The sequence below is a fragment of the Patagioenas fasciata genome, chromosome 5 (genome assembly GCF_037038585.1).
Source record: "Patagioenas fasciata isolate bPatFas1 chromosome 5, bPatFas1.hap1, whole genome shotgun sequence".
NCBI classification, from domain to species: domain Eukaryota; kingdom Metazoa; phylum Chordata; class Aves; order Columbiformes; family Columbidae; genus Patagioenas; species Patagioenas fasciata.
In genome coordinates, this window is record NC_092524.1 from 23294813 (window position 1) to 23315842 (window position 21030).

Sequence of the window (21030 nt, forward strand, 5' to 3'; positions counted from 1 at the left end):
CTAGTGGACAAATCCCAGAGAGAGAAAAAAAAGCTTAGGGTCACTTCTTCTCTCTCAGTTGTAGCAGTGGAGAACAATAATATTATGGAGAGCAATGCAGTTACAGTGTCATAACTGAGAAAAGAACAAGCTCACAGACCTTCCTGATTTCTGGTTTAGGAGGAAATTTCTCTTACCATTAGAGTGTAGAGACTCTCATTTAACACATCCATGTAAGAGCTCTGACTGGGCAAGTGTTGTGGAGGCACACCAAAAATCAAAACAGGCAGACAGCAAACTCCAAGGGGAATTTATATTTTTCTGACCAAAATTCTTTAACCACTGATAAACCAAGAATGTGTTTGTAATCAAAATCACTTTACTCTCTGACAAACACTTAGTAAACTACAGGTTCGCAGAATCAAAGAATGGTTAGGGTTGGAAGGGACCTCTGGAGATCATCTAGTCCAACCCACCTGCTAAAGGAGGTTCACCTACAGCAGATCACACAGGCATGTGTCCAGACGGGTTTTGAATCTCTCCAGAGAAGGAGACTCCACAACCTCTCTGGGCAGCCTGTTCCAGTGCTCTGGCACCCTCAAAGTAAAGAAGTTTCTCCTCATGTTTGGATGGAAGCTCCTACATTTCAGTCTATGCCCATTGGCCCTCATCCTATCGTTGGTCACCACTGAAAGGAGTCTGGTCCCATCCTCTTGACATCTACCCTTAAGATATTTGTAACCATTGATAAGATCCCCTCTCAGCCTCTCCAGGCTGAACGAACTCAGCTCTCTCTGTCTCTCCTCATATGAAGGACAATCTAGGCCCCTAATCATCTTTGTAGCTCTCTGTTGGACTTCCTCTAATAATTCCTTGTCCTTGTTTAACTGAGGACCCCAGAACTGGACACAGTACTCCAGATGTGGCCGAACCAGGGCAGAGTAGAGGGGAAGGAGAACCTCCCTCAACCTGCTGGTCACACTCTTCTTAATGTACCACATTATACTGTTGGCCTTCTTGGCCACAAGGGCACATTGTTGACTCATGGTCAACCTGTTGTCAGTCAGAACTCCCGAGTCCTTCTCTGCAATGCTGCTTTCCAGCAGGTCAACCCCGAACCTGTACTGATGCCTGGGGTTATTCCTGCCCAGGTGCAGGACCCTATACTTGCCCTTTTCAAGCAATTGCTAGGGGAAATCTCATGGGCAAGGATGCTTCAAGGTAAAGGGGCCCAAGATAGTTGGTTAGCATTCAGGGACTTCTTCTTCCAAGCTCAAGATCAGAGCATTCTGACATGTAGGAAGTCAAGGAAGGGAGCCAGGAGACCTGCGTGGTTAAACAGAGAGCTTCTGGGTAAGCTCAAGTGGAAGAGGAGAGTTTACAGATCACGGAAGGAGGGGCTGGCCCCTTAGGAAGAATATAAGGCCATTGTCAGAAGATGTAGGGAAGCAACTAGGAAAACTAAGGCCTCCTTAGAATTAAACCTTGCGAGAGGGGTGAAGGACAACAGAAAGAGCTTTTTCAAATACACGGCAGATAAAACTAACACTAGAGGCAATGTAGGCCCACTGATGAATGAGGTGGGTGCCCTGGTGAGAGAAGATAAAGAGAAGGCAGAGTTACTGAATGCCTTTTTTGTCTCTGTCTACACTGCCAGAGGCTGTCCTGAGGAGGCCCATGCCCCTGAGGCCCCAGAGGAAGGCAGGACAATGGAGGAGTTTGCCTCAGTCGATAAGGACTGGGTTAGGGACCAATTAAGCAATCTGGATATCCATAAATCCATGGGTCCAGATGGGATGCACCTGCAGGTACTGACGGAGCTGGCTGAGATCATTGCTGAACCACTCTCCATCATCTTTGCTAAGTTTTGGGAAACAGGAGAGATGCCTGAGGACTGGAGGAAAGCAAATGTCACTCCAGTCTTCAAAAAGGGCAAGAAGGAGGACCCAGGTAACTACAGACCGGTCGGCCTCATCTCCATCCCTGGGAAAGTGATGGAACAACTTATCCTTGGTGCCATCTCAAGTCATATCAAGAATAAGAGGGTCGCTAGGGGCAGTCAACATGGCTTCACCAAAGGGAAGTCGTGCTTGATCAACCTCATTGACTTCTATGAGGACATAACCAGGTGGATAGATTATGGTAAAGCAGTGGATGTGGTCTGTCTTGATTTCAGTAAAGCATTTGACACAGTCTCACACAGCATCCTCGCAGCTAAACTGAGGAAGTGTGGTCTGGATGATCGGATAGTGAGGTGGACTGTGAACTGGCTGAAGGAAAGAAGCCAGAGAGTTGCGGTCAATGGGGCAGAGTCTAGTTGGAGGCCTGTATCTAGTGGAGTCCCTCAAGGGTCGCTACTGGGACCAGTAGTATTCAATATATTCATCAATGACTTGAATGAGGGAATAGAGTGCACTGTCAGCAAGTTTGCTGATGACACCAAACTGGGAGGAGTGGCTGACACGCCAGAAGGCTGTGCTGCCATCCAGCAAGACATAGACAGGCTGGAGAGCTGGGCAGGAAAAATGTAATGAAATGTAACAAGGGAAACTGTAGAGTCTTGCATCTGGGCAAGATCAACTCCAGGTTCCAGTATAAGCTGGGGTACGACCTGTTAGAGAGCAGCACAGGGGAAAGGGACCTGGGGGTCCTGGTGGACAGCAGGATGACCATGAGCCAGCACTGTGCCCTTGTGGCCAGGAAGGCCAATGGCATCCTGAGGTGTTTTAGAAGGGGGTTGGTGAGTAGGTCCAGAGAGGTTCTCCTCCCCCTCTACTCTGCCCTGGTGAGACCGCATCTGGAATATTGTGTCCAGTTCTGGGCCCCTAGTTCAGGAAGGAGAGGGAACTGCTGGAAAGAGTCCAGCGCAGAGCAACAAAGATGATGAAGGTAGTGGAGCATCTCCCTTATGAGGAAAGGCTGAAGGAGCTGGGTCTCTTTAGCTTGGAGGAGGCTGAGGGGTGACCTCATTAATGTTTATAAGTATGTAAAGGGTGAGTGTCATGAGGATGATGCCAGGCTCTTCTTTGTGACAACCAATGATAGCACAAGGGGCAATGGGTGCAAACTGGAACACAGGAGGTTTCACTGAAATATGAGAAGAAACTTCTTCACGATGAGGGTGACAGAACACTGGAACAGGCTGCCCAGGGGGGTTGTGGAGTCTCCTTCTCTGGAGACATTCAAAACCCAACTGCATGCATTCCTGTGCAACCTCATCTAGGTGTTCCTGCTCTGGTGGGGGGATTGGATCAGATGATCTTTCGAGGTCCCTTCCAATCCCTAACATTTTGTGATTCTGTGATTGCTGAACTTCGTTAGGTTCTTCTCTGCTGAGTCCTCCAGTCTGTCCAGGTCTCGCTGAATGGCAGCACAGTCTTCTGGTGAGTCAAACCTTCCACCCAGTTTGGTATCATCAGTAAAATTGCTGAAGGTGCACCCAGTCTCTTCATGCAGGTCATTGACGAACAGGTTGATCAGGACTGGGCCTAATACTTATCACTGGGGAACCCCCCTAACTACAGGCCTTCAACCAGACTCTGCACCATTGATCACAACGCTCTGAGAATAGGAGGTGGAATTTAATTCCTTCACAACCAACTCAGGCGATCCCTAAGCTTTGGAAGGAGGATTCAAAATGCATGATCACTTACCTATAATCTGTGTGCTTTCAGCCTTCAGGAGTTTCCATAGGTGGTATCCCAGCCTATGGGGGAAAGCCCCCAACTGAAGACCTGTTGCTCCATGGGTGGCGTGGAACTGGCTCAAAGTGGCTCCCTGCAAGACTCCACTTACACCCTAGGCTGAATCTGATCTGTAGTCATATATGATCAGTGGTCTAGAAACTTCTCTTGACCAAGGCATTTCATTGGCTAAGGGCCCTGTCTGTCAACCAAGGTGTGTATGTGAGCATAGGCAACATGCATGGTTTACCAGTCAAGAAATTTCTGGAGTTGTTGAAGATGTGGGGAGGAGTACACCTGCCACAACAGGTCTAGTTCCAATGAAACATTATATTCTCTTGTGATTTCATGCTGTGTTGATAGTGCTAGGAAGAAACACATATTGACTTTCTGCAAGTTTACCCTTCTTAAAAATGCCACCTAATTCCCTAATTTTAGTTTTAGAGTTAGGTTGTGATTGAACTCAATGGTCCTGAGAGACTCTTCCAACCAAAATGATTCTATGATTCTCCTTCTGTCAGTGTGGGAGTACCACACATTTACTGGCACATGTTTCTCCCAGCAGAGGAATGAAACACATCTTATTTTTCACATTTAACTCAGAATTTATGTTGCTGTTGTTGCCATGCAGTTTGTCAGCAAGCATAATCTCCTGGCAGGAGGAGACAAGCAAACAAGATAAAGAGCAATATGCTTTGCTTGTAGCCTTAAACCTTTTGGTTTAAGCAACATCAGCCTGTCCTATTGCTGGTGAAAACAATGAAAGTGCAAAGGCATAACACATTAAGTCTTACTGCACAGGAAAGCAATAAATAAATTACAAGGAATGACCTCCAATACTAATTACCCTATTAACAGCAGTTTTCAAATTCAAAAGTAGGTGGAAACTACTGAATGCTAAGAAACTCTTAACAAGATTTCACAGCATCAGAGAATCAGATCTGAAATCAGACTTTTTAGCTTATAATTGCTATAGCCATGCAATAGACTAGGCAGAACATGACTTCAGGATCCAAGTCCTTCTTGGTGAGAGTCCTGAATTCTTTCATCAGATCCACAGCCTTCATGTCCAGCTATTCCTGTGAGCTGTGTTGGGCACTGTAATAACTTGGAGGTCCTACAAATTCCAGGGTGTTGTAGATGACTTACTCAGGAGTCATTACTGATGGGAGGCATTCCCCTGTGCCTCCTCCCCAACTTTTTCAAGGGCTCACCTCTAGACTTGGGCCAGAGCTGAAGAGAGAATGATTTAGTGAAAGAGCAGTGATTAAGGACCATGAGGAGACTAAAGTCTCTCCACTGGACAACATGCCTGATCTTACACTTTCATGTCAAACAGTCCAGTCAAGAAAAGCCTCTGCTAAGTGTGAGATCTGGATGTTGTTCTTCACCCTGAAGAGCTACAGAGGTGTTGTTTTGCCAGAGTATTATGTGAACTGATGGAAACCAGAAGTTTTTCTGAGGTTTTGATGGGTCTTTGAAATAATCCACATAGAAAAAATGTTTTTAAAAGTATGTTTCAGGTTTCAGGTCATCAGAATATAAGGTGGGAGAAAACTCCCCTGTACATTTCATTGCAACAATGAACAATCTACAATAGCATCACTGGATGTATTGAGAAAAAAAAAAGAAAAAAGACTTGTTATTTATGTAGTAATCGAATTTTGTGCTAATTCTGCCTTTCAGTGTGCCTAAAGAGTCCCAAGTGAGAGTCACATGTAAACAGACTAGAGCAGTAGAGAGTCCCTGGAGTGTGACAAGGGTGTGTAGGTTAAAAAACAACAACAAAAGCCCAAACAAAAAACAAACCATGTTTTATTTAAATGTGTAAAGTACTTGGAAGGGAAAAAGATTACATTGTACTATGGCAATACAGACAGAATATACCATAACAAGCTCATTCATTGTAATGAATTCAGGCTACTTTTTCCAGCCTCCTAATCCGCTCAGTCACACAAGTCTTTGGGAGAGGCTTACCATCAATTTCTCTAGGGGACTCCACAATACAGATTAATTTAAGTCAGATTTGCTGCCCTGTTTCTGTATGTCAAACTCAGAAGCAGAGCATCATCTTACCACCAGGGGAGACAGGCAAAATATGGCAAAACTTCTCATGCACTAAGACATTCTGTCATGGGTTAAGTAAAAGTAGCCTGATGGAACATTTGATCCTAGGAGAAAAACCAGGCTGTCTGCCTTAACCTTATCCCAGATATGGCTCATCACTGGGATGAGAAGCCTAAAGCAGCAGAGACTGAAAGGGATATGATAGTAATAAAATGCCATTTCCAGACAAAGCTTTCTATTTCAGGTTCTTCTCAATCCAGTCTTTGAAGGGAAGAGCTTTGGTGTAGCCACTGTAGAGTTCTAGACTGCAAGTTTTATCATAACCCCAGCTCACTAATCCCATCAGGTGCCACCTTAGCTCAGGAGATGCTTTTCCTGGCAAAGTTATGGCTGCAATCCCACCGGTCTCAGCAGGGCAGATATTAGAAAAGGCTGTGTGGTCTCGTTTGGCACAGAACATGCTGTCAGTGACACTGACTTGTATCCCATTATCTTCATACTGTTGCTCACACAACAGTGAGTCCACCATCTGAACAGCTCCCATGCGGATTGTGTCATTCTTGTATCCAGGATCTTTAATGTCAGCCAATACCTTCCAGCCAGTAACCATTATTTTTAAATACTCTGTGGATGAAGTCAAGTCATGAGAAGATGACAAGCAAATGGGTTGAACACGACTGCTGATTCTGGCTTTGTCCAAGAGTTTTATGATAGCTATGTCAGAATCAAGTAATATAGGGTCATAATTGGGATGCACTATGATGGCAGAAATCTAGGGACGAAACAGAGTAGGAAGAATTGTAGAGTTAATAGCAATAGCAAGTCAGCAGCACTCTCCATACTACTATAATGCATATTAGTTTATTTTGCATACTTAATCTGTACCCTTCACTCACAAACTGTTATGTCACCGTAGTGCTCACTGAAATGAGAAATGTGTGAAAAGATCAAGCATCTTCTGACTTTTTTTTTGGCTTGGGTTTCAGGACAGTTCTTATTGCATGAAACTCTTTGTAATGAAAAGTAGTCAAGGATATTTTCAGCAAAATGGGAAGTTAATGTACAGTTCAAGTTTTTCTACTGTTTACTGAAAAGATTTTACTTGTTTACCTGTTGTGTCATCTTAAGCATGTAGATTTTGAAGGCCTACTCTCCTTTTGAATTAAAATGTTATCTTCTTATTGAAATTCAACCATCTTCCCACCAAAAAATACATTACATAATGTTGGGGCCAAACCTTTACTGCTAGGTACCTTGATGAAACACTACAAGAACAGATAGGATTCCTAAAAGGAAAAATTGTAAAAAAATATTTCCTTACAGAAAAATCTGAAAAATCTGGAATTAGAGAAAGAAACTGAAAATAGGGGGAGGGAAAAAGAATCAAATTAACTATGATTTTTTGTATAAAATCCATTAATTAACTCACATACCCCCACTCCAGAAAAAGACACACAGACAAAATTGCTGTATTTCTCTTCATTTTGACTTCAACCTTTCCAGTTCTACTTGAAAAAAACAAACCCCTCTGGTGAGCCTGAGGTGCTATTTTTTGAGCTGGAGTCAGACATAAACTTATTTTGAGTTTAGAGCTATACAGCCCTGAGGCTGAGATGTGAAATGTGCTCATGGCATCAAAGCAGCATCTAGAGCACAAGTGTTTCCCTCATAAATTATACTGATCGTTTTTGACAGCAGCTGCCATCTCTTTCTACCTTTTTTTTTTTTTTTTCTGACAATATCACTCAAGTATGACTCATGTCATGGAACCTGAGCTGTTTTCTTAGTGATCTGTGTTAGGGGGTGAAAATATGAGTTGGACAGTGTCAGGGGAATTTCATAAACTACATAAGGCATATGCTCTCCTTGTGCCACGACAGTCCTATCAGTTGAGTCTTTAGATATGCATTTCAAAGAACAGTGTGTAAAACAATAAAGGTTAAGCTTTTTCTCCCTGTACAAGACAGATGTGATCAGCATCTGTCTTTGCTTTTCATTTTCTGCTCCCACAAGACTTACCCGCAGGTTCTGGATGGTCTTTTCATCCCTGTCATCATCTCTGTAGAATTTCCCCAGAACTACCTTGAGCTCTGCTGTCTTGAGCACAATGATCTTGCCAAGGTCAGTGACACAGTGAGCTGCCACCACCACAGTGCGCTCATTCACCAGGGCCCCGCTGCAGATAAGGATCCAGGCCCCTTTCTGAAGACTGTTCTCCTTCACCCCATTGGCCATCCGATAGATTGCAGCTTGCCAGGGCCACCTGATAGAGGTCACTGTCTTCTGAAGGGTGATGTTTTCTGCTTTTCCACAGACTGAGGAAACACAACACAATATGTACACAACAGCTATGAGGCCCTGGAATTGGACAAGTAAGCAGCTGATGCTGCTGATGAAGACTCTTCTGGGAAGGCAGAGTCCTCTAGACAACCTAAACCCCACATGAAACCCAACAAACCCATTAGAATCACACACATAAAGAGAAAAATAAGGGTAGTTGTCATAGGTGACTCCCTTCTGAAAGGAACAGAAGGCTCAATATGCCAACCTGACCCAACCCACAGGAAAGTCTGCTGCCTCCCTGGGACCAGGGTAAGATATGCTACTCAACAACTCCCCAGGCTGGTAAAGGTCCCCTGACTATTACCCGCTGTTGGTCATTAATGTTGGCAGGGAAGAGGTAGGAAAAATAAGTCTTAATACAGTCAAAAGGAATTTCAGAGCTTTGGGGCAGCTAATTAATTGTTAAGGTGGTTTTTTTTTTCGTCCATCCTTTCAGTAGCAGGCAGGAATATAGACTGGAACAGGCAGGCCCAACTAATAAATACATGGCTCCATGACCGCTGTCATCAACGGGATGGAAATTTGGGTTTTTTGACCATGGGTGGTCAGTTCTTCACCACATCATCTGACATCCAGTGGGATGCACCTCACACAGAAGGGAAAAGGGTGTTTGCTCAGGAGCTAGCAAGGCTGACTGATAGGAGTTTGAACTAGTTTGGAAGGGGGAAGGGGACAGTACCAGGCCAGTCAGTGATGAGCAGTGGGATGGCACACCAAAGCTTGAGGAGACACATGACAGTGAGATTCCTCAGACTGTCTAAATCAGCTTCTTCTTGACTGCATGGTTTGGTGCTTTTGTATTTCGGGTGTGAGCTGCGGTTTAAAGCAGAGGGAAGAGCAGTTTCACCATGAGCTGTTGCCAGGGTGATGGAAGAGTATCAGCGTGAGCTGCGATAGGAGCCTGCTCACTGCTGCAAAGGGGGATGCTGCTGCATGGTGTGACTGCCACACAGATCAGGTTGTGCTGTGTGCCCACCGCTTTTGTAGGTTCTTTCATTATTGTTGTTACGACTTGTTTGTTTGGTTGGTTGGTTTGGTTTTGGTTTGTTTTTTTTTTCTTTTTTTTTCCTTCACTGTTCTATTAAACTGTTCTTATCGCAACCCACGAGTTTTGCCTTTGTTTTCTGATTGTCCTCTTCGTCCCACTAGGGGCAGGAGGGAGGTGAGCAAGCAGGCCGTGGTTTTAGCTGCTGGCTGGCAGGGGACTGGGACTAAACTATGACAGGGCAATAACAGGCCAGTCGGTGATGAGCAGTGGGATGGCACACCAAAGCTTGAGGAGACGCATGACAGTGAGATTCCTCAAACTGTGCCATGAGGTGAAGGGCACAATCAACCACAGTTGAAGTGCTGCTACACTGATGCACTCAGCACGAGGAAAAAAACAAGATGAATTAGAAGCCTTGGCCCAGTCCCAGGGATATGATATAACTGGCATTAGTGAAACCTGGTGGGATGAGTCCTGTAACTGGTGTGCCATGATGGATGGCTACAGGCTATTTGGAAGTGATAGGCAGGGTACGAGAGGCGGGGTGGTGACACTGTAGCAGAGGGGCTGGAATGCATGGAGCCGGCAGTTTGCCATGGCAAAGTTGAGAGCCTCTGGGTAAGGATTAAGGGACAGAAAAATACAGCAGAAGTCGTTGTGGGTGTCTACTATAGGCCAGCCAGCCAGGAGAACAACTCTGGTGAGTTATTCTTTAAGGAACTAAGCAAAGCCTCTAAGTCATCTGCCCTTGTCCTTATGGGGGACTTCAACTTGGCAGATGACAACTGGGAATATCACACAGCTGGCACCAAAAGGTCCAGAAGATTCCTAAAGCATCTGGACAATAACTTCTTGGTACAGGTACCAAGGGAACCAACCAGGAAAGGTGCCTTCCTAGATTTGCTACTCACTAACAGAGAGGGTCTCGTGGGAGAAGTGGCAATTGGTAGCTGCCTTGGCCACAGTGACCACGAAGCAGTCAGGTACAAAATCTATGCTAATAGGAGGAAAACTGCCAGCAAGGCCTAAACTCTAGATAGGAGAAGAGCAGACTTCAGGTTGCTCAGAGAACTACTTAGTAAGATTTCCTGGGAAGAAGCTTTTGAAGGTGCTGGGGTCCATCAGTGATGGTCACTTTTTAAGTACCACCTACCAAAAGCACACGACCAGGCAATTCCAAAATGCTCAAAATCTAGCAGGTGAGGCATAAATCCAGCTTGGTTGAGTAGGGATCTTCTTCTTGAAATACGGTGAAAAAATAAATTATATGGTCAGTGGAAGCAAGGTCAGGCATCATGGGAGGACTACAGAGATGCTGCTCACCACTGTAGGGAAGGAATTTGTGTGGCCAGAGCTCAAATAGAATTGAAGCTGGCCAGTACTGTGAAGAACAATAAAAAAGGCTTTTTTTGATACGTTAATGGCAAAAGGCAAACTAGAAATAACATTGGCCCATTACCCAATGAGCATGGTCACCTTATTAACAGGGATATAAACAAAGCAGGGATATTTAATGCTTTTTTCACCTCAGTCTTCAACACTGAAGATGGACTGGAGGGCGTCCATAGCCCTAGGCTAGCAAACCATAGCTGCATGAACAATAAAATCCTAGTCAATCTAGAACTTGTACAGGATTTGCTACTCCAGCTAGATCCCTATGAGTCAATGGGGCCTGATGGGTTTCATCCAAGGGTACTTAAAGAGCTGGCTGATGTCATAGCAAGATCTCTCTCTGTGATTTTTCAGTGCTCCTGGGAATCTGGAGAGGTCCCTGATGACTGGAAGCTGACAAGCATCCCAGTCTACAAGAAGGTCAACAGGGATCACCCTATCAACTACAGTCAATCAAAGGAGGTGATTATCCTGCTCTATTCTGCACTGGTGTAGACTCCCCTGGAGTGCTGATTGCAGTTCAGGGCACCACAGTAGAAAAAGACATAAAGGTACTAGAGAGTTTCCAGAAGAGGGCTGCAAAGTTAGTGAAGGGATTGGACAGGAAGCCATATGAGAAGTGGCTAAAGCCACTTGGTTTCTTCAGCCTGGAGAAGAGGAGACTGAGGGGATACCTCATCATGGTCTACAGCTTCCTCACAATGGGAGGAGGAAGGGTAGGTGCTGATCTCTTCTCTCTGGTGATCAATGACAGAACCCAAGGGAATGGGAGGAAAATGTGCCAGGGGGGGTTTAGGTTGGACATTAGGGAAAGTTTCTTCACCGAGAGGATTGTGGAGCATGGGAACAGGCTCCCTAGGGAGGTAGTCACAGCCCTAGCCTGGCAGTATTCAAGAAGAGACTATACAACACCATCAGACACATGGTGTGAAATGTGGAGTTGTTCTGTGCAGGGACAGGAGTTGGACTTGATGATCCTTGTGGGTCCCTTCCAACTCAGGGCATTCTGTGATTCTGTGAACCAAGAATGAGGTACACCTTTCCCCCACCAATGAATCTGAATTTCACTCTTGATTCTTAATTAGCATGTGCTAAAGGGAGCCAAACTGCTAAGGTTAGCATGAGAGACAGCTTTCTAATTAACCTCTGTCTCCAACCTGCAAAATTTTAATATGATCATTTTATATAGCTTTTGAAAAACACCTTTCAATTTTTCTGTTATTATCTGAATTCTTGGGGAAGTAGGAATGTGGATTTAGCACTTGAGCAGGTGAATTTTCATGACAAACTTATCAAACTGCACTATAATGAGATGACTGTATAAAGAAATGGAAAGAACACCCCTGATTCTTGCTCATAATAAAACACCATAAAGCCAGCTGTGCACTAAAACTCACTCTTAGGCAGTCTCAGAGTAATTACAGGGTCCTCTCCTAGAACTGACCTTAGCACAGATGAGTTCATGCCCATGAGAAAAAACTTGTGTTACAACAAGAACCTGGAAGCAAATGCATCTATATCAACAGCCATCCTGGGGAAAAGAAAAAGCTCTGCTGTCTTCTAGGAATACATTACTCAGGCTCAGACCTGGGGTAAAATCTCCTCTATCAGGAAAGGTTTACTTCAGTATAAAGGTTACCTCATGTGGTCACATTTTTTGGTTAGTCTCCTTTAGAACTTTTTTTTTTTCCCTGGAATCTAGTGTGCACATGTCCATAGTGAAAATGATTGAATGAAATACTTTTCAATACCTGACATCATCTCAAAGCAAAACCACAAACAAGAACTCTCAATATTTGCTTGATGTTAGCATCTACTTTTCACAGTATGCCTGATGTCAGTAGTGGCTTGTACCAAATCTTGTGATGTTCCTACCCTGACTTTGTGCACTAGTTTTGGATGAGATTTTATCTGGACTTACAGATTGCAATATGAACCCTTCCTTAGCAGGGTATATTAGAGGAAGAGCCTATTTTAAATGCAGACTCTGCATTCTATTGCTTAAACTTTTATGCTTCTGTTAGCTGTGTGCTGAAGTATAGAGGTGAAAGAAAAATCACATTTGCAGTAAATAATACAGGAAAACATGAGGTGATAGTAGGAAAATATTTTCAAATCAGGAAAGAAACTCACTACACATTTTGTTCAATAAAAGACTAGAAAAATTGATGGCTGTCCTGGTTTTGTTAAAAAACAAATTTCTCTTTTAGTGAATTTGCCTGTCAGCGAAAGCCCTCATGTTAGCTGCACTTTGCTGGAGAACCAGAAACATGTTTTGGTAAACCTAGCAATGGAATGCAAACTTATTGATAAGCACGGATGGACATCTCATGAGAGGGACAACAAGAAACCAGTGACCAAGAAACTGACCAACTGTGTATAACATTCCATTCATGTGAATACTTCATATAAAAGTGGGAGATCACGAGGATCTCGTCCCTTTTCCCTTTCCCCTTTTTCCCTTCTGCTTATGGCCGACATTAAGAGAGGACCTTGCTAGTTGTCCCTGCGAACTGAGGCCTAGTGAGAGACTGAATCCAGCTCCAGTTGGCTACAGAGTCTAATCCAGGACTTTGGGGGTTGGCTCTGCAGTTGCTGAGACTTTCAAGGTTGGTTTTGTATATTTTGTATTATTTTCTCTATTCTTATTAGTAGCATTAGTAAAACATCCTTAATTTTTCCAGCTCTCTTCTCTCTGTCCTTCTTTCCCTCCCAATTGCCTGTCCTTAGTTGGGGGTGAGGGGAGGAGGTTAACAATACATCTGCCAGGGTTTTATTGTCATCCCGCAATCTAACTCTCAACAGATAATTGGTGCCCAACGTGAGGCGAGAGAAAGGGGTAAATTTGGAGATTTTTTTTTTGGCTTTTCTACTGCTCTGACGTACCTTTCAATTTTCTTGGCACGGTGCCAACTCTTAGAGTTGTGATACTCGCACGTCTGTTTGCTTCGGATATTATTTAGTGGTATTAAGGCAAAGTGAATGACATTGATTTAAAGATGTTATGGCATAAGTTGTATCAGTTATTCTCTACATTGTGCTCACTGATTCCTTATCTCTGTTGGTGTTTCCTTCTGAATCGAAGTATTCATTATATAACAACAAGAAACTGGACAGCAGTCATGATGATACTGTGCGGTTTGGCACTGGTTTATTTCATTATACTGAAGCCGCTAATGAATTTCTACTCACTTCTGCTTTACCTTGAAAAGCCTCCAGGAGAGATTAAAGAGCAATACGACTCTGTGTTTGCTAATTGGTCAAGCGAATCTTTAGAAAGGCTGACTAACCATACTTTCGTTTTTTCGCTAGGACAGTTTGCAAATGTTTTAGAGAGCTTTGAATATCCTTGGAGCTTTGATAGAACTGTGATGGTGTTATCTGATTTGCTGAATGTGTGTCAGTTTGTGTTACTGTTAAGAGAAATGAGGTTCAATAGGAGGTTTGCGTCTCTTTTTAGTCCTGAGATTTGTGGTGCACCTTCGGAAGTTTTAGCAAAAAGCACTCCTAGCCGCTCGAGAAAAAGCAAAACAGCGAAAGCTGCCACTGCAGCCACTGCCCCCGCAACCGCAGCTTCACAGGCTGAAGCTACAGCTCCTCCGCAGAGCTCCTCTGCCAAGGTCGCTGCAGATAACGTTACTTCTCCAGCCTCAAAGGCTAACAAGGCAGCCCCTCCTTCTTCACACACTGGTCACTCTTGCTGCTATAACCACAGCAATCACTGTGACAGTCATTCAGACTCTGGAAATGAGTCAAATGATGGTGAACCCATATCAGCATCAGTTGTCGGTTGTAAAAAAGTCACTAGAAAGACTACTCGTGCAGCAGGTGATGGCACAGGGCCAACATCAACCCAAGGGGCATCATCAGGACAGGGTGGAGACGAAGTGACCAACACTTGGTCCTTTTCTCCAGGTGAGCTGAGAGAGCTGCGAAAAGACTTTAGTCGTCGTGAAGGCGAGAATATTTTAACCCGGCTGCTCTGATGCTGGGACAATGGGGCAGAAACAATTGAATTGGAAGGTGGTGAAGCCAGGCAGCTGGGATCTCTGTCAAAAGATTCCACCATTGATAGGGCAATTTCAAGAGAGTCTAATGCCACTACCCTCTGGACCCGACTCCTGGCAGCTATGAAAGTCAGATTTCCCTACAAGGAAGATTGTATATCCAAGTTAGGCAAATGGAATACTATGAAGAGAGGTATCCAGTTCCTGAGAGAATTAGCTGTGCGAGAGATCATCTATTTTGGACCAAACAGCCAAGAGAGGACAGACCCAGATAGAATCAATTGTACACGACCTCTGTGGTGCAGATTTGTACAAAGTGCACCACCTGCATATGCTAAGTCATTGGCAGGAATGGTCTGGTCAGCTGGAGGTGTACAAAATATTACTGAAGTAATTGAGCAGCTCTGGGACTTTGAGGACAGCCTTGCTGGTTCTCTACGGGCTTGTGTCTCCACTGTGGAGAAACTGTGTGAAAAATCTGATGACCGGTTTGAAAAGCTGTTGCAAGAAATCAAAGAACTCAGAGAAGACACGTACCATTCACGACCTGTACGAACCTATGTTTCAGCTATTAGGAGAAGGCGTTTCCAATCTTGAGAGAGAAGACAGAGGCAGCGCACAAAAAGAGGTTCACTGTGGTTCTTCCTACATGAGCAGGGAGAAAACATGAATAAGTGGCATGGAAGACCTACCTCAGAACTTCAGGAACGAGCACGTGAAATAAAAGGAAAAACTCCTAGGAAGGTGGCTGCTCCAGTTTACAAAAGGAGCAGAAGAGATTCTGATGCTCTTGAAGGAACCTCTAACTCACACCCAGAGACTCTGCAAAACAGGAATTAGAGGTGCCCTGCCTCCAACCAGGTGGAGGAAAGGGATAACAGAGTTTATTGGACTGTACAAATATGATGGCCTAGTACAACACAACCCCAGGAGTACAAAGCTTTAGTGGACACTGGTGCTCAGTGCACTATAATTCCTTCTAATTATAAAGGAACGCAATCCATCAATATTGTTGGAGTGACTGGGGGATCCCAGGAACTGCCTGTTGTAGAGGCTGAAATGAGCCTAACTGGAAAAAACTGGCAAAAGCATCCCATTGTGACTGGTCCAGATGCTCCATGCATCCTTGGCATAGACTACCTCAGGAGAGGGTATTTTAAGGACCCAAAAGGGTATAGGTGGGCATTTGGTATAGCAGCTGTGGACACTGAGAAAATTGAACAGCTGTCTGATTTGCCTGGTCTTTCAGATGACCCTTCTGTTGTAGGACTGCTGATGGTTGATGATCAGCAGGTGCCAATTGCTACCACGACGGTGCATCGCCGGCAATATCGCACCAATCGAGACTCTTTGATTCCTATCCAGAAGTTGATCCGTCAGTTGGAAAGCCAGGGTGTGATCAGTAAGACTCGCTCACCTTTTAACAGCCCAATATGGCCAGTGCCAAAGTCTAGTGATGAGTGGAGACTAACTGTAGACTATCGTGGTCTGAATGAAGTTACACCACCACTGAGTGCTGCTGTGCCTGACATGCTAGAACTGCAATTTGAACTGGAGTCAAAGGCAGCCAAGTGGTATGCTACAATTGACATTGCTAATGCATTTTTCTCTATTCCTGTAGCAGCAGAGTGCAGGCCACAGTTTGCTTTCACCTGGAGGGGCATCCAGTATACATGGAATTGCTTGCCCCAGGGGTGGAAACAGTCCTACCATCTGCCATGGACTGATCCAGACCACACTGGAGCAAGGTAAAGCTCCAGAACACTTGCAGTATATTGATTACATCATCGTATGGGGTGAAACAGCGTAAGAAGTCTTCGAGAAAGGTGAGAGAATAATTCAGATTCTTTTGGATGCTGGTTTTGCCATAAAACAAAGCAAGGTCAAGGGACCTGCACGAGAGATCCAGTTTTTAGGAATAAAATGGCAAGATGTCTGTCGTCAGATCCCAATGGATGTGATCAACAAAATTGCAGCAATGTCTCCACCTACTAATAAAAAGGAGACACAGACTTTCTTGGGCATTGTAGGTTTTTGGAGAATGCATATTCCTGACTACAGCCACATTGTGAACCCTCTCTATCGAGTGACTCGAAAAAGAACCAATTTGAGGGGGGCCCTGAACAATGACAAGCCTTTAAACAAATTAAGCGTGAGATAACTCATGCGGTGGCCCTTGGACCAGTTCGGACTGGACTACATGTTAAAAATGTGCTCTACACCGCAGCCAGAGATAATAGACTTACCTGGAGCCTCTGGCAGAAAGCACCAGGAGAAACCTGAGGTTGACCCTTAGGTTTTTGGAGCTGAGGATACAAAGGATCTTAGGCCAACTATACTCCAACTGAAAAGGAGATACTAGCAGCATATGAAGGAGTTCGAGCTGCTTCAGAAGTGATCGGCACTGAAGCACAGCTCCTCCTGGCACCTCGACTGCCGGTGCTGAGATGGATGTTCAAAGGAACGGTTCCCTCTCCACATCATGCAACCGAGGTTACGTGGAGTAAATGGATTGCACTGATCACGCAACAAGCTCGAACTGGAAATCCCAATCGCCCAGGGATCTTAGAAGTGATTACAGACTGGCCAGAAAGCAAAGACTTTGGGATGTCTCCAGATACAGAGGAAGTAACACGTGCTGAAGAAGCACCACCGTATAATACGCTTTCAGAGACTGATAAGCAGTATGCACTGTTCACAGATGGATCCTGTCGTCTTGTAGGAAAACATCGAAGGTGGAAAGCTGCTGTGTGGAGTCCCACACAACAAGTTACAGAAGCCACTGAAGGACAAGGTGAATCCAGTCAATTTGCAGAAGTGAAAGCCATCCAGCTGGCTTTGGACATTGCTGAATGAGAGAAGTGGCCAATACTTTATCTCTATACTGACTCATGGTTGGTAGCAAATGCCTTGTGGGAGTGGCTGCAGCAATGGAAGAAAAGTAACTGGCAGCGCAGAGGTAAACCCATTTGGGCTGCCACACTGTGGCAAGACATTGCTGCTCGGCTAGAGAGCCTGCCTGTGAAAGTTCGTCATGTAGATGCTCATGTGCCTAAAAGTCGAGCCACCGAGGAACATCTAAACAACCAACAAGCAGATCAAGCTCCTAAGATTAAAGTAGCTGAGGTGGACTTGGACTGGCAACATAAAGGTGAACTTTTCCTAGCTCGGTGGGCCCATGATGCTTCAGGGCATCAAGGTAGATATGCAACATATAAATGCGCTCGCAATCGAGAGGTGGATTTAACTATGGACACTATTTCACAGGTTATTCAGGAATGTGAAACTTGCGCCGAAATCAAACAAGCAAAATGGTTAAAGCCTGTATGGTATGGGGGGTGATGGTTAAAGTATAAGTATGGAGAAGCTTGGCAGATTGATTATATTACACTTCCACAAACACATCAAGGTAAGCGTTATGTACTTACAATGGTGGAAGCAACCACTGTATGGATGGAAACATATGCCATACCTCATTGTCCTGATTTTGTTAAAAAACAAGTTTCTCTTTTAGCGAATTTGCCTGTCAGCTAAAGCCTTCATATTAGCTGCATTTTCCTGGAGAACCAGAAACATGTTTTAGTAAACATAGCAATGGAATGCAAACTTATTGATAAGCACGGATGGACATCTCGTGAGAGGGATGACGAGAAACCGGTGACCAAGAAACTGACCAACTGTGTATAACATTCCATTCACGTGAATACTTCATATAAAAGTGGGAGATCACGAGGATCTCGTCCCTCTTTTTCCTCATGGCTGACATTAGGAGAGGACCTTGCTGGTTGTCCCTGCGAACTGAGGCCTAGTGAGAGACTGAATCCAGCTCCAGTTGGCTACAGAGTCTAATCCAGGACTTTGGGGGTTGGCTCTGCAGTTGCTGAGACTTTCAAGGTTGGTTTTGTATATTTTGTATTATTTTCTCGATTCTTATTAGTAGCATTAGTAAAACATCTTTAATTTTTCCAGCTCTCTTCTCTCTGTCCTTCTTTCCCTCCCGATCGCCTGTCCTGAGTGGGAAGGGGGGAGAGGGAGGGGCAAAAGGGGCAGGTGGCGGGAAGAGGAGGTTAACAATACATCTGCCAGGGTTTTATTGTTACCCCGCAATCTAAACCCTCGGCACTCATGCTACAGCCTGAAATATTATCTTGGGCCTTGAAAAGCAAGTCCTTTGGCGACACGGTACGCCAGAAAGAATTAAACCAGACAATGGTACTAATTTCAAAAACAGTATTATAGACAATTGGGCCAAAGAACATGGTATTGAGTGGGTATATCATATTCCATATCATGCACCAGCCTCTGGGAAAATTGAAAGGCACAATGGTTTGTTAAAAACTACACTAAAGGCACTTGGTGGTGGAGCCTTTAAAAACTGGGATTCACATTTAGCAAAAGCCACTTGGTTGGTCAACACTAGGGGATCAACCAATCGAGCCGGGCCTGCCCAATCAGAAATTCTACGTACTATAGAAGGAGGTAAAGTCCCTGTAGTACACATGAAAAATATAGGAAAGTCAGTCTGGGTTACTCCTGCCTCAGGCAAAGGCAAACCCATTCGTGGGATTGTTTTTGCCCAGTGACCTGGCAGCACCTGATGGGTGATGCTTAAGGATGGAGAATTTCGGTGTGTGCCTCAAGGGGATTTGATTTTAGGTGAAAATATGTAATACTAAACTGCATGATGTGAATTGCCATATTAACAGTGTTTAATAAGTGTTTTTCAGATCAAGACAGCGATGATGAAACCAGAGCTAGCTTCTTTGAGTGGTGCCTGACAACTTCTTCGAAGTTGATGTCTTTAACCCACGAACAGTGGTCATGAGATGCACTTGTAACATTTTTCCTGCCCTGGGAGTCTGTTGTGGCAAAATGAACTTAATGAACTTTTTCAAAGGATGGTCCACTGATTAAGATTAATTACTCCTGTGTATATATGTACATATGTATATATATACATATAGTAGTGATTAATTAGATTGTATTGATAAATTGTATTGATAAGGTTTAAATATTCAGTGAATGGCATATTATAAGGGGTGGAATGTCCTGGTTTTGTTAAAAAACAAGTTTCTCTTTTAGTGAATTTGCCTGTCAGCTAAAGCCTTCATATTAGCTGCGTTTTCCTGGAGAACCAGATACATGTTTTGGTAAACCTAGCAATGGAATGCAAACTTATTGATAAGCACGGATGGACATCTCACGAGAGGGGCAATGAGAAACCGGTGACCAAGAAACTGACCAAACTTTCCCTCCCGATCGCCTGTCCTTAGTTGGGGGCAGGGGGAGGAGGTTAACAATACATCTGCCAGGGTTTTATTGTCACCCTGCAATCTAACCCTCGACAATGGCAAATTACAGTGCTGAAAGCTTGATCCCTTTACCATCAACTGGACAAGTTCTACTGATGGATAAAAAGAGCCTTAAAGCTTTATTGCTCCTATCTCCCAGCTGTAAGCATAGGCAGTCTACACCAATGGCACTCTCTAATTATCTAACATGAATATAAATCCTGTTCCCCTGTTCCCTCAGAGATGTATGCATTTCTTTTTCCCTTGGAGACTCACTCGGAATACACACAGGGGCTCTCCCACTCCATTTTCCTGTCTTCAAACAAGTCCTCCTGCTGCTACCCAGGCGGCGGTAGAAAGGAGAAATGCACTCATACTGAAGCTGAGTGTGCAGATGTTGGTACCCTGGGGGCAGGTCTCCAAATGGCAGTGCTGGCTTCTTGGTTGGATAGATTTCAAGCTTTTCCTTGATGACTGCAGATGAGTAAAGTTGATGCAAAGGTGTTTCCCTGTTTCAAGGTACAAAGAACACAAGCTAATAATAACAATAACAATAACAATAACAATAACAATAACAATAACAATAACAATAACAATAACAATAACAATAACAATAAAGCAATCATTATAGCATTATCATCAGCTGTGTTAAGTATCATTTAAAAGCATATGAAGTTTGCGTGTGAAAGAATAAGGCAAAAATGTAATTCCAACATACTTAAGCAATACTCCCATTTACATGCACCCCAGCTATTTAATTTACATTTATATACATACATGCATACATAAATACAGGTACATTTATAAATTTTCTGTTTGTGTCTCTTTTTTTTTCATTTCACAGTTTCCAAATTGCAACTAGTTGCCTCTAAGTGTAGAACAGCTTTTGCCATTCACAAAAAGACTGGAGATACCATGTTTTTAAATAAAGAAATTACACTGGAAGTTGGCACTGCTGTAATTAATTCTCACTAGAGAGGAGTTAGGCACATCTTTTCTCTAGTGAAGATTTTAACAGGCAGTATTAGGAATCATTTCAGGTTAAATCATGTTGGTAAAGTTGCTTGATTTAGCAATTAACAGAGATAATTGCCTCACCACAGAGATTTCATAATTGCAATAATCACTAAGCTTCCATTTAGATTTTGTACTGATTAGCTGAAACATGGCATATAATTTAAAAAAATAAATATATGCACCAGCCTAGATATGGGCCATAAGCTTGACTACAGTCATCTTCATCATTTAGAATGTGTCCCTTGTTCTAATGCTTAAAAGCG

The 21030-nt window shown here is 43.8% G+C and overlaps 1 protein-coding gene across 6 annotated transcripts in view; it reads right to left on the reverse strand.

Annotated features, from left to right (window-relative positions):
- Window positions 1–5454: 5454 nt before the first annotated feature.
- The window catches only part of PAMR1 (peptidase domain containing associated with muscle regeneration 1), an 82333-nt gene continuing 66757 nt past the window's right edge, over window positions 5455–21030 (reverse strand). For all 6 annotated transcript variants that reach the window (XM_065839538.2, XM_065839541.2, XM_065839540.2 and 3 more), the window contains 3 exons: window positions 20027–20259; window positions 7749–8044; window positions 5455–6501 (listed from right to left, as the gene is read on the reverse strand). In XM_065839538.2, coding sequence (XP_065695610.2) covers window positions 5965–6501; window positions 7749–8044; window positions 20027–20259 — 1066 coding nt within the window. In that variant the 3' untranslated portion in view covers window positions 5455–5964. The remainder of the gene's footprint in view (window positions 6502–7748; window positions 8045–20026; window positions 20260–21030) is intronic.